General features: G+C 37.7%; 1 protein-coding gene and 1 non-coding gene across 2 annotated transcripts; both read left to right on the forward strand.

Annotated features, from left to right (window-relative positions):
• The first annotated feature begins 551 nt into the window (after nt 1-551).
• On the forward strand, nt 552-2,719 carry LOC116194804 (protein DETOXIFICATION 51-like). The gene has a single exon (XM_031523697.1). It carries the CDS (start codon nt 832-834, stop codon nt 2,419-2,421), a length of 1,590 nt encoding a protein of 529 aa, XP_031379557.1. The 5' UTR covers nt 552-831; the 3' UTR covers nt 2,422-2,719.
• Nucleotides 2,720-4,230: 1,511 nt separating this feature from the next.
• LOC116198287 lies at nt 4,231-4,331 on the forward strand. Its single transcript, XR_004155226.1, has one exon. It is a non-coding gene; the product is annotated as a U6 spliceosomal RNA (small nuclear RNA).
• The last annotated feature ends 8,834 nt before the right edge of the window (nt 4,332-13,165 follow it).

Consider the following 13,165-nt stretch of genomic DNA (forward strand, 5'->3'; position numbering starts at 1 on the left):
GGCTCCATGAACTCGGGCAAAGCACAAAGTGGATAATCACACCGAAAGCGCTCCGGTGGCTCTAAGGGGTTTCAAACCTAGGATTGAGTGAATACATGATCTTCTCCTTAACCACTAGGCCAAATCTCATAGAGTAATCAAAATTTAACATTAAATTCCTTCCTAAAACTACAAGGGAAAAGGAAAATAGAAGAACACAGAGAATAACATATCAAAAGAGAGTGTAGCGTAATAGCATGTCCTCTCGTCTTTGATTGCCAGTGAAACTATTCGCGCCCATTTATTAGCTATTAAAATTTCTATTTCATTATATTAGGCCCGCAGATCTTCCTTGTAATTAAAAAAAGAAAAAAGAAAAAAAAACATAATACATATGTTGGACATTTATTCAACAGAACATAATTCTAATGCGTAAAAAATAAAAAATAAAAAAGACAAAAAGAAACATAAGTTTTAATGTCTTCAAATTTTTTTTAAGTATTTTATTTTATTTTATTTTTTTATGGAATGAAATGGAAAGAAATTGAATTCCAAGGGGAAACCCACCTCAACTCATCTATTTAATGCAACTCCTCTTCCCCATCCACGGCAAAGCCACAACCCCTTGCCCTTCTCCTTCCTTCCTTCACTCATTCTATCTGTCTGTCTGTCTGTCTATCTATCTTCATTCATTCAGCAACTCACTCTGCCCTCCATTCACACAATCAACCCCACCCTCCCACACACTTTCGAAAACAGAGTGCTCTTCATGAGAGTATCTCTCTCGAAAGAAACCCGAGCCGAACACCATCATTACCCTCCGACCGATTCAATCCCCCGATCCCTGCCAAAATGTGCAACCCGACCGCCACCCCGGACAAACACCCTCAGCCCCCCCATACCCACCTCTATATCGACCTCCTGTCCCTCCCAGCAGCCACTAAGCCCACGGAGCAGCCCAAGCCCGAGTGCTCCCCAGCATTCGTCCCAACCGCATCGGAAATCGCTTCGGAGGCGAGGTCCCTCTTCGCGCTGTCCTTCCCGATCGCCCTCACAGCCCTAATCCTCTACTCCCGCTCGATCATTTCGATGCTCTTCCTCGGCCGCCTCGGGGACCTTGAGCTTGCTGCGGGCTCCCTCGCCATCGCCTTTGCCAACATCACGGGCTACTCCGTCCTCTCGGGGCTTGCCCTCGGGATGGAGCCGCTCTGCTCCCAGGCGTTCGGGGCGCGGCGCCCCAAGCTTCTGTCCCTGACGCTGCACCGTTCCGTGATATTCCTCCTGCTCTGTTCCGTCCCCATCTCGTTCCTCTGGGTCAACATCTCCGGGATTCTCCTCCGCCTTCATCAGGACCCGAACATCACCGCCATGGCCCACACCTTCCTTCTTTTCTCCCTCCCTGACCTGCTGACCAACGCCTTCCTCCATCCAATCCGCATTTACCTTCGCGCACAGGGGATCACCCACCCGGTGACAGTAGCCTCCCTACTCGGGACCCTCTTCCACCTTCCCGCCAACATCTTCCTCGTCAGCCACCTCCGCCTCGGCGTGGCCGGAGTGGCTGCGGCGTCCGCCGCCTCCAACGCGTTCGTGCTCTTGTCCCTAGTCCTATACGTGTGGGCGTGGAAGATCCACGAGCCCACGTGGACGCAGCCAACGGCGGAGTGCCTGAAAGGGTGGCTGCCCCTGCTCCGGCTGGCCGCCCCGAGCTGCATTTCCGTCTGCCTCGAGTGGTGGTGGTACGAGATCATGATCGTCCTCTGTGGCCTGCTGTCGAACCCAAAGTCCACCGTTGCGTCTATGGGTATACTGATCCAGACTACGTCGCTCCTCTACATCTTCCCATCATCTCTCGGGTTCGCGGTGTCGACGCGCGTCGGGAATGAGCTCGGGGCGAGCAGGCCGAACCGGGCAAAGCTGTCAGCCGTGGTGGCGGTCTTCCTAGGGGCGTCCATGGGCTTATCCGCGGCAACATTTGCGACCTCCATGAGGGACAGGTGGGCCCGGATGTTCACGCACGACGCGGACATCCTGCAGCTGACGTCAGCCGCTCTCCCGATCCTCGGGCTGTGCGAGCTGGGGAACTGCCCCCAGACGGTGGGCTGCGGCGTGCTTCGGGGCAGCGCCCGGCCCTCCACGGCGGCGAACGTGAACCTGGGGGCATTCTATCTCGTGGGGATGCCGGTGGCGGTCGGCCTCGGGTTCTGGCTGGGAGTCGGGTTCTCTGGGCTTTGGATGGGCCTCCTGTCGGCCCAGGTCTGCTGCGCGGGGCTGATGCTGTACGTGGTGGGGACCACAGACTGGAACAATGAGGCTGGACGGGCCCAGACGCTGACGTGTAACGCTGCCATTGGCGAAGCCGCTGGGCCGCCAAGCGACGGGAATGGCGAAGAGCAGCAGTCGCTGATCCGCATCGTGGTGACGCCATCTGGACAATCCTAGAGACCAAATTTAGGAGCCCGCTGATATAGTTATAAACTTTTTTTTAAAAAAATTATTTTAATTTTTTTTGGCAATTTAACCATCTTGTTCGATTGTATTATTCTTCTTTTTATTCGCGGGTTTTTTTTTTTTGGGTCTCGGATGGGGAATTGCGGAGGAGATTAGCTAGGACAAATTTTGTCTCGTCTTTTGAATTTTTCATTAGTCATTGCTTGCCTTGCTACTGATTTGTTGATGTAACTGCAGCATTGCATGAGTAATAGTCTAGTTGAAAATTTCTCATTGCTTACAATTGGTTGGTAAACTGGTTCCTTTTCCAATCACAAAAAGTCGAGCTGCATGGCTAGCCAAATTATCTTATGTACTCATGAATATCTTATCGGTTTTCTAAAGTAAGAATAACAATTCTTAACACCGATCTTAACGTAATAACGTGTAATTTTGAATTTGCCTATGCATGCCATGTGCACTTGAACGCTCGCCCTCAGCAACACGAGCCAAGCTGTTTGTTTCCGTGCTCTCATAACTAGGGTGGACTTCCTTTTCCACACTTGAGCGAGGCCGGATAATTGACTACGAATTGCGGTATTTCTCTTATGCTCTTGGATTTAATAAGAGCTATGAGGGTAGCTTTTCTCTTCTGCATTTGGGCTAAACTGATACTGAGTTTTCAATTCGAAATTGGTGCAATGTGAGCTCACATAGAAAAGTGACATACTTATATCATATAAAATTCTCATTGCGTCTACAAGTGGTTGGACTTATATTCAACCAAAAAAACTTTAATTGATAGAATAGTGAACGCAATAATAATATATATAGATTTCTCATTAATTTTTCAACATGAGATTAATAACTCTCAACAGTAGTAGGAAGTAAAAAATGAGAAATAAATAAATAAATAGGCCCAACATATGAGAGTTAAACCCAAAATTTTTAAATATAAAAGTTTAGGATCAATGAGGGTATAGTGTAATAGCGCATGCTCTCGACTGATAATCAAGAGATTTCTGGTTAGATATTCATGATGGAACTAAACTTGCCCATTTATTAGTTATTATGATTTCTATTCATTGAACTAGGTCCATGAGCCTTGCTTGTAATCAAAAGAAAAATATAAAAATTTGGTTATGAAATTTATTCTTTCTAATCTCTCTGTTTATTTTTTCTCTGTTTACCGAAAGAAAAAATTCCAATCATATGGCAGAAGCATTTATAAAAAGAAGTCAATTATTAACGCCAACCTTTTTTTCTAGACTTTATTTTATTTTTTTCTAAATTAAAAGATCGGAAAATATTTAATTTATAGGAATGTATCCTTCAACTATATGATCCTTTTATCAGTTTGCAACCGACTTTTGTGGATATTTTTTTTGGGCTTATAGATATAAAGAAAAGGGAAAACAAGACGTACAAAAATCCAACACATAAAATTGAATCACAAATCTCTTAATTTTAGGTCGAGAATGACTTTCACTTGGTGAATTTCCTTTCACGAAGGAAAGATATCTTATATCATTGATTTTAGTTACGCCCCTTTCTCCCAAAAGAAAGAAAAATTAGTTATATGTCAACATGGATTTCATTTTTCCGCCAAAGTTCAGATAGCCAAGAATCAGAGACGGATACCAACTTTGGTTGCTTTGTTCAATTTGAGAAACACAAAAACACATGCCACTTAAAAGGCTCATATTAAGAATCATATCAAAAGTGTCATAATTCAATCTCATTCAATACAAGAATAATTTAACGAAAATCGATTAAAATGGCATGAATTAGACTAAATCTTTTGTATTTGCGTCTAACAACGTCTCTTCGGAGACACCGGACAAAATTGTAATGATATAGAGAAGATCAGCATGGCCCCTACGCAAGAATGATACAAATTTTTAGAAATATATTCTCTCAAACACTCCCCTTTCAGTAATCTTGCTAACTTAACCATCAGAGTCGGATATCGGGGCCAAACCCACCTTCCCTTCTTGGCAGGCCCGATCACCGAAGATTGGATCAGATGTAGAAGAGCGAAGATCAATCCCACATAAAAAATTTTCGAACAGTGTGTTGATGTTCATATCCAATAGAAACCTAGCTAGATTTTCCATTCATAAGCAGGCGATGGTTGGCGTGCGGTTAAACTTAGATTCATAATCTATAGAAAGTTCGAAGTACTGAAAGGAGCCAGATTTTAGGTGAATCCAATTAAAACGATACCATATTCGACGTCTAGGGTATTGTCTCAGATATTCAGACATGTTTTGGAAGTCTAGCCCACCGCCCCCTTCAATGCAATAACTGACACATGGCAGTCCCTCTCTTTCTCTATGCTTGCTTCGATATATCGATTGTGGGGGGGAAGGGGGGGGGGGGTCCCCTCTTAAAATTTCAGTTTTTGTTCAGTGCGGATGCCCAAGCAAACAAACATGGAACAGCCCCGTGGGCCCCGTCGCAACAGTCTGGCACCAGCGACGGATTCAGGATTTCACATCGGAGCCCTTCATATTAAGTATTATTATTATTATTAACGGATATTTTAAGAGAAGGCGTTTGATTTCAACGCGATTAATGTAAGCATTTAAAGCGCGCGAGCACTTTTGCCCGACATTGAGATTTTGTACACTTTGTACACGGGACCCGATATCGGGCGCCTTTGGAATAGGAGAGTCCAGATTGGTAATGTATGTTAGCCCCATTTCATCAAGTCATGTCTCTACTGTGACGGTGCAAGAAGGGCAGCAACATTTAAGCGTCAGTTCCCACACGCATACATCTATGTCCATTCCAATCATTAGGGTTTTCGAGCTATCATTCTGCAACGCCCAATTACATAAGGTACGTACCATATTACCCTCATGAATTGGCCGATTTCAATCCTGAAATCAAGGCCAGGACAAGTGGACCGGAAGCGGGGGGTTGGCAGTCGGACTGACTCGGGAAGCTTTCATTAATGGCTTGGGAAGAAAACAGAAGATATTACAAAATATAAAGCTAATGGTCGTTTTCAACTGCACAGCATTCGGATAGAGGATGGTCTGGAACCACCAGAATGGAAGGAATAATAAAAAAGAAATAAAACCAAAAATTATTTAAAAAGAAAAAGTGGCTCTTGTCTGGTTTCAAGTGACAGTGTTGACAGTTCCAGGCAGTGTCTTCATATTGCAGAAGATGCACGAGGGGGTTCCCAGTCCCATTTACCCCATACAACTCTGTGAAATTTTGTTTTGTTCTTATCATTATTACTTCACATGTGTCGAATTCCCCGTCGACCTTTACTCGAATTAAATCCTACCCACAGGCCAGTTTGCCTGGCCTGTCAATTAATTTTTCTCAGAGGGACAAGTACATCTTCAGTTTCACTTCTCGGGACCGCGCCTTGGTATTCGCTGTTAACCAGTGTCACAGAGTTGTCCTCATTATTTCTTGTCGTGGTCCGTGTCGTACCATCGTCATGACCACGAAGTTACTCCCCCAACCATTGTTATATCCTGTAACTATAAGAAAAAAAACTGTGATAACGATGATAACGATGCGTTACCAATCATTTCGGTGAGCAATCCAAATTTCAGCCTCCGCAAAAACGATAATATATTCTTATGAGCTCCGCGTACCAGACCGACTATGAACATAAATGTACTTTAAAAGAAGGAAATCTATCATAGGTTAGGACTTTAACGGAAGGAAACATATCATAGGATTCATAGCTAGCTAGGTTAGGACTTGGTAAATCACGGAACAGAAACATGGCATGGTTAGAAGTTCACAAGGAGACCAAAGATACGATTTTTTTTTTTCGGCGTGAATCATGGTATTCGAAAGCCTAATTAAATCCCGACTAATTTAGTCGAGCCGAGTAGGCTCACTAAGGAGTAAAACTCTCCCAGCGTGGATTTTCTGCATTTACTAGGACGAACTTGAGACGTTGCTTAAATGGAAGCCAAACCGCTTGAATCGACCTATAAAATGTGAGATACGATGGGAACAAAAAAATATTATCAAGATCTAAAAAAAAAGTATACATTCAATTTTAAAATTAAAAATTTTACGATTTATTAAGTATTATGCAACTAACAGTATTTCATTAGAAATTCAAAAATAAAATTCCACTATTTGAATCATAAAATATCTTCTAAAATAAAAACGATTTTTTTACTTAAATTTATTATATAACATCTAAGAAAATTGCAATGAGCAATCCGAGCATTCTAAGCCCTTATGATCGGACACTACAACTCCACTTATTATATATATAGATACTTATAGAATATATATTATAGAGTACAAATGAAAATTATCTAATTTATAGTTATACATTTATATTTAATCTCTTAAAATTCAGTACTGAGTACATTATGCCAAGCATGTTATTTTCTTAAGAAGAAAATTAACTGTTTATAATTCTTTCCGTTTTTTGGGTGAAATTATTTTTCTTGGTGGTAAGTAATTGATATCCTTCATATCCTTTACATATATTTATTATTTTATAATTTCATATTTTTCATTTATTAATTGTTTCTGAATTAAATTGCAAATTGATTTTAAAGCTACTTTGAATAAGTAAAGAATTTAATATTATTATATCATCAAGAATAACTTTTAAATTCTACCTGAACGAAATTTATTTTGATTTATTTGATTTTTTTATTATAATTTTAAAATAATTGCTTGTCGCATACACATATATATCTCCGCGTGTGCGTGCATGCATATCTAATATCTTCTCTAAGTTAAAAATAAAAATTACACATTCTTTTTATATACTTATCTAATATTTCTGAGGGTTAATAATAAAAAAATACAAACTTTTCACATTTTAATAATTTTAGCACGAACTTTTCTGCTTAACATAAAAATGCATAAACTTTCGATTTAATAATAATTCTAGCACGACGTCAAACTTTCCATTAGTTTGGATGAATTAAGGCCACAAAGGACGCCGACGACCCCAATCGGGGGAGGACGCCGGCAATCCCAATTGGGGAGAGGGCGCCGGCTATCTCAATCGAGGGGGTGGTGGCCGGAATCAAGGTCCCCAATCGGGGGAACCCTCAAATTGGGGATTCTCCCGATTCCGGCGAGAGGAGCCACGACCCCGGCCATCACCTCCCAATTGGGGTCGTCGGCGTCCTCCCTCCAATTGGGGTCGCTAACAGGGCCTCGATTCCGTCCAAATTAACGAAAAATTCGATGCCGTGTTAGAATTGTTATCAAATCAAAAGTTTGTGCATTTTTAAGTTAAGAAAAAAAGTCTGTATTAGAATTGTTAAATTGTGAAAAGTTTGTATTTTTTTTTGTTATTAACCATATTTCTTAAAATCAAATATTTTTTCTTAATTATGAAATTGCCTGATTAATTCCCTTTAGTAATATTTAATTTTTTAAAATATATTAACGTGATTAATTGTGAATTTTTTTTTGTAAGAAATACTTTAATTTAGAAGATTGCTTTCTCTCAATCTTAAGTTTGAAATCCATTTATTATTTTTATTGTCACTATTGATATTGATTGTCTTTATTATTACTTATTAATTGGCGGTTTGATTCTTACTATGAAATTGGGGAGAAAATTTTGCAGAATAACAACTTTGGTTTGTATTTTATGTAAACTTTTTACTAATAAATAATTCAATATTAGTGATACTTTTGGCAAGTAGATTATAAGTTTTAAGTTTATAATAACGTGGCTGAATAGCTAGAAAACATGTCTTTATTTCTAACAAAGACTTATTATTGTACAATAAAAGTTACACCGAAAATCAGTGTACTTATCTAATATTTCCTATTTTAAAATCAAATATTTTTTATTAATTATGAAATTACCTTTTTCACAGACAATCTTTTATATTTCTATTCTTTCTGGTAATAATTAATGTGAAAATATATTAATGTGATGAGTTGCGAAACTTTTTCCAGTAATAAACATTCTACCATGAAAGTTACTTTTTCATAATCTTAAATTTAAAATCTATTTTTGTTCTTATTTTTACTATTAGAAGAGATTGTCTTTACTGTTACTCATTAATTAGTGGTTTATTTTATTATGAAATTGAGGAATTTGTAAAATAAGAATTTTGTCGTGTTTCTTGTGAAATTTTACTAATATAATAATATATGTTTATATTATATTATATATATATATATAGGATAATAGATGTACATATTAATACTTGTGCCCGTACTTCTCTCTTTTGACAGTTGGGTAAGGATTCGCCGAATAGAGATGTTTTTGGAAGCTAAGTGAATTTATTATATATAGTATACAAAAAGTCAGTGAATGATAAGCTCTCATTTTAACTTTTTGGGCAAATGGCTTGTAATAGCGAACGCCCAAACAATTATACATTATATATGCAGATTGTTTTACAGGTTTGAAAAGTTCAAAAATCATAAGGAAGTTTTTTAAAAGAAAGAACGATCTTTTCTTTTCATATTAAAGAGAAGGCAAGAGTTTTTGGGCTAACGACATGCGAGAGGTACATAGGATCACATGAGACGTGGCTGCTCGATGATACAAATGTAATATAGGATTAAAACCGAGGTTCAAGTACAGAGTATCCAAATCTTCTAATGCTTAAGTAATCTTAAGCTAACTTTTCCAAAAAATAAATATAGAAGTAATTGTTGAATGTGCCTCGAATTTTTTGGGGGCATCATTATCATAGTTCCAGATTTATTAAAATTTTCTAAAGCTCGATTGAGTGATGTTTTTGTAAAATATGTAGAAGAATGAATTTGTTGGCTTTCAGGTACATATGGTTAGTATTTGTATATTTTTTGTGCTTGACGCTCACCACCAACCTTTTGTTACTCGTGGATGTATGAACCACACTTGTTGTCTCGAACCATGTATCTCACATGAGTACAATTCTTCTTTCCTCTCTATAATCATCATTATTTGGTTAATCTTCCCAACATGCTATTATCAGAGCTAAATTTTTAGGGTTATTGTAATTGACTCTCTCGAGGATGATGACGAATTTGAATATTAAGAAGTTTGATATATAGCAAGAATTTTAGTTTGTGGCAACTTGATGCAAGATGGATTGAAGGAGAAATTATCAGAAAAGAAACCCGATTTGTGTTTAACAGTGATTGGGGAGAACTTGATGAGAAAGCTCTTTCTGGGATTCAGTTGCACCTCACATATAACAATGTTGCAAGAGGTTCTCTCAAAAAGAAAAGCGGTTGATTTGTATTCAAAATTGAGAGCTTTTATAAGATCAAGTCTCTAGGCAATCGGCTGGTTTTGAAGCAGTGCCGGTACAACTTTCATACGGCCAAAGGCATGTCAATCACGCTCATTATTAATTCAAAAATTGATGATAAGACAGATGATCAAGTTGGACTATTGTTACATTTACTACCTCCTTCTCATATATGACCTTTAGGGAAACTATGATTGAGGTAGAGAAGATCTAACCATTGAAGATATCAAGAGTAACCTACTTGGTAAAGAGAAGCTAGATATTGAATTAGGATGTACTAATACATTAGGTAATTAGCAAGCCTGGAGATTATTTACTAGTGGAGGGCAATGATCTAAGAGTTCTAGTAAGAACATCCAAATCTAAGTCGAAGAATAAGGTTGGTGAAGGGAACAACTGAAGGTAGAAGGCTGATACCATTGATGTCGAGGAAAAGGATAATGATATTTCGATAGTAGCTAAGAACAAAAAGCCAAGTTCAGAGACGAGAGGACACTTGCTTCTGGTAGCTTATACCATATGTACATGTCCCCATAGGGATTAGCTATTCCTATAGAAAATTGTTGAAAATGGAGTTGGTCTTATTTGGAACAATGCTGCCTGTAATACTATGAGGATAGTCTGAACTAAAATGCATGATAGTGTCTTCAGGACCCTAACAGATGTCAGGCATGCTCCTGATTTGTAAAAAATCTCGTCTTTTGTTGTTTTAGTTTTGATGGATGCAGAGTTACTACTGACTAGACGAAATGCCTGCATGGATGCGCGGGCTAGACATAATTATAAATATGATAAATTACATTCCCCTTGAACTATTGCTAGATGACACTTCATCCTACTTTTAACATAAAATGACACTTCACCCCATTTTTAATAAGAAATTGTCACTCCACTCCATGGACCATGTTGATTTAATAGAAAAGGTTCTTTCGGTCCTCAATCTTTAATATTTTTCTCAATTTCATCCTACTTCATTCTTTTGTTTAGTGTTGTCCTCAACGTGTCATGGTTCATCCTATTTGAGTTCTTGTTAAACCTAAAAATGCAAAAATTATAGTTCTCAAAGGTTAAGAATACTAAAAATAAAAGAACAATTTGAGGTACTCCGAACAAGGTCAATGACGATTATTAAGCCCTTTAGTTATTTAGGGCGGGTATAGTTTTGGGAGGTCCCTCTCTTAACATCAATATCCAAAAGTAGAACCTCTAAAATATTTCTTGAGGATAGGGGTCTCAATTGCAGCCACACCACCACTCTTCTTGAGGTTATTATTTGCCAAAGTATTGCATGCAACATCCCCAAGGTGATGGCAGCTACTTAGAACCATAATATGGAATTTTTTTCTGAATAATATTTCAAAAGTTAATAAATAAATTAAAAAAAAGAATGATAACTAAGAGCAGGAAAGGAGAAGGTACGTGCCAACACTTCAGCAAAGTATTTGGAAAACAGTAGTTGGCATTGATCAATTGGAGCAGGACTATGAAGGGGTATTAGCTCTTGTTGGTCACTAGTCTCTTATCTAGTTCACCGATGCCCCCAGTGAATAGTTGTATTGTCGATTTTGGACGAACTCTTTACATTTATTGTATTTTTTATTAATTTTTTTATTTTACAAAAATATTGCACGTTTATGGGATTCTCTTGAGATTAAGAAATTAAAGTAGCAATTTAAGATATCATATAAACATTAGTGATTGTCTATGAATTATTCTTTTTTTTAATTTTTAAAAGATATATAATTCTTAAAATGTTGCATGCTTGAAAATTTAAACAATAAATCAAAGTGAACATACCATGTAATATTAAAGATAATCAAACAACAAAAATAAGGATGAAATTGAAAGGCATTTAAATGTGAGACCAAAAAAGAATTTTCTTATTAAGTCATCGTGGTCAATGAGGTGGAGTGTCAATTTTTGTCAAGAATGAAGTTAAGTGTCATTGAGTAAAACTTCAAAGGAAGGGAGTGTATTTTTTTTCTTAAAAATATTATTAAATTAGTAACCAGTTAGAAAAATAATATATAAAATATAGAATTACATATCGAATATAGCATTCTCTAAGTTTTTGTATTCGGTGCGATTGAACTTTATCTATATGTTTTAAGATGTTAAGACGTTAAAATAATAATAATCTAAGTCAGCCAAATATATTCTAGGTCCGCACATACCAAAAACCAACCATTTTTCTCTTCCATAATTCGGTAATTTGTTTCATTCTCTTAAGATTTGGTTTTCATTTTTATTTTGTTTTGCTATCATTCTTGTAAAAAAATTTGGATAATTTATGGTCGCGTATAAAATGAAGTTACTCTTCTAGTCACTACCTAAAACCCATTCCATACAAACGTACATTTATATATTATATATATGTGTGTGAGAGAGTTAGGGCCTTTTATTAATTTGGTCCTTTCGACTTCCCTAAATAACGTGGCAACATGACGTTAAAATTAGGATTTACATTTCGAATATATCTTTCTCTAAGTTTTATATTGTTACTGTGCATTAGTCATGTCTTTGTAAAAAAAATTGAACTTTATCTATATGCGATAAGATGTTAAGACATTAAAAAAAAAATCTAGGTCGCCCAAACATAGTCTAGGTCCGTACATACCCAAAGCCAACCATTTTTCTCTTCCACAACTTGCTTATTGTTTCCTTCTTTTTTCTCGGTAATCCGCTTCCTTCTCTTAAGATAGGTTTTCATTTTTATTTTGTTTTGCGATTGTTCTTGATGAGATATGTCTCTTATTCAGCAGAGAACTAGAAAGCTCGAAGACTGAGGCAGTAATGAGATAGGACGAAAAAGGAAGGAGCGAGATCTCATATTCTCTTGAGATTATACTTCTTATTTTATATGGATTTCATTATATCTCTTAGATCTTTAAATAGGAAAATTATATTTAGGGGATGTTAGAGATAATTCTAGAATATTTTTAGTATATTTCAAATGGAAAAATATCCTAGGATTATATTAAGATATCTTTGAGAAATTGAGAAGGTAATGTATCTATTTAAAGGGGAGAGAGTCTTGAATCAAGACAATACGTTGTGTGATAGTCATGAGTAATCTTCTTGGGAATTCTCGGGTTTACTTTCTTGGGGTGTTTAGGGCTCATAGAGTAAGAAAGCGGTGAGAATTGAGAGGATTGTGACGCTATTCTCGGGTTGGTCTTGTAATAGGGGCCAAGTGATCTCGAGGTTGTAATCTCTTGTTTATCAATCTAGTGAAATCTCTTGCTTTGTCCGTGAATGTTTTCCTCACTCTGATGGTTTTACCACGTATATCTAGGTGTTATTTCTTCACTCTTCTCAGTCTAAATTTCCCGAATTCAGCAAGCTTCCCTAACAAACTGGTATAAGAGCAAAGGTCTCAAGGAGAATGAAGATGTCGAGGGCTAAGTTTCAGGTGGAGAAGTTCGACGGATTGAACGACTTTGGGCTATGGAAGATTAAGATGAAGGTTTTGCTAGTGTAGTACGACCTTGGGGAGGACTAGAAGAAGAAAAGAAACTACCTGCGATCCTGTCACCGGAGGA

This window comes from Punica granatum, chromosome 2 (assembly GCF_007655135.1).
Source record: "Punica granatum isolate Tunisia-2019 chromosome 2, ASM765513v2, whole genome shotgun sequence".
Classification (NCBI taxonomy): Eukaryota; Viridiplantae; Streptophyta; class Magnoliopsida; order Myrtales; family Lythraceae; genus Punica; species Punica granatum.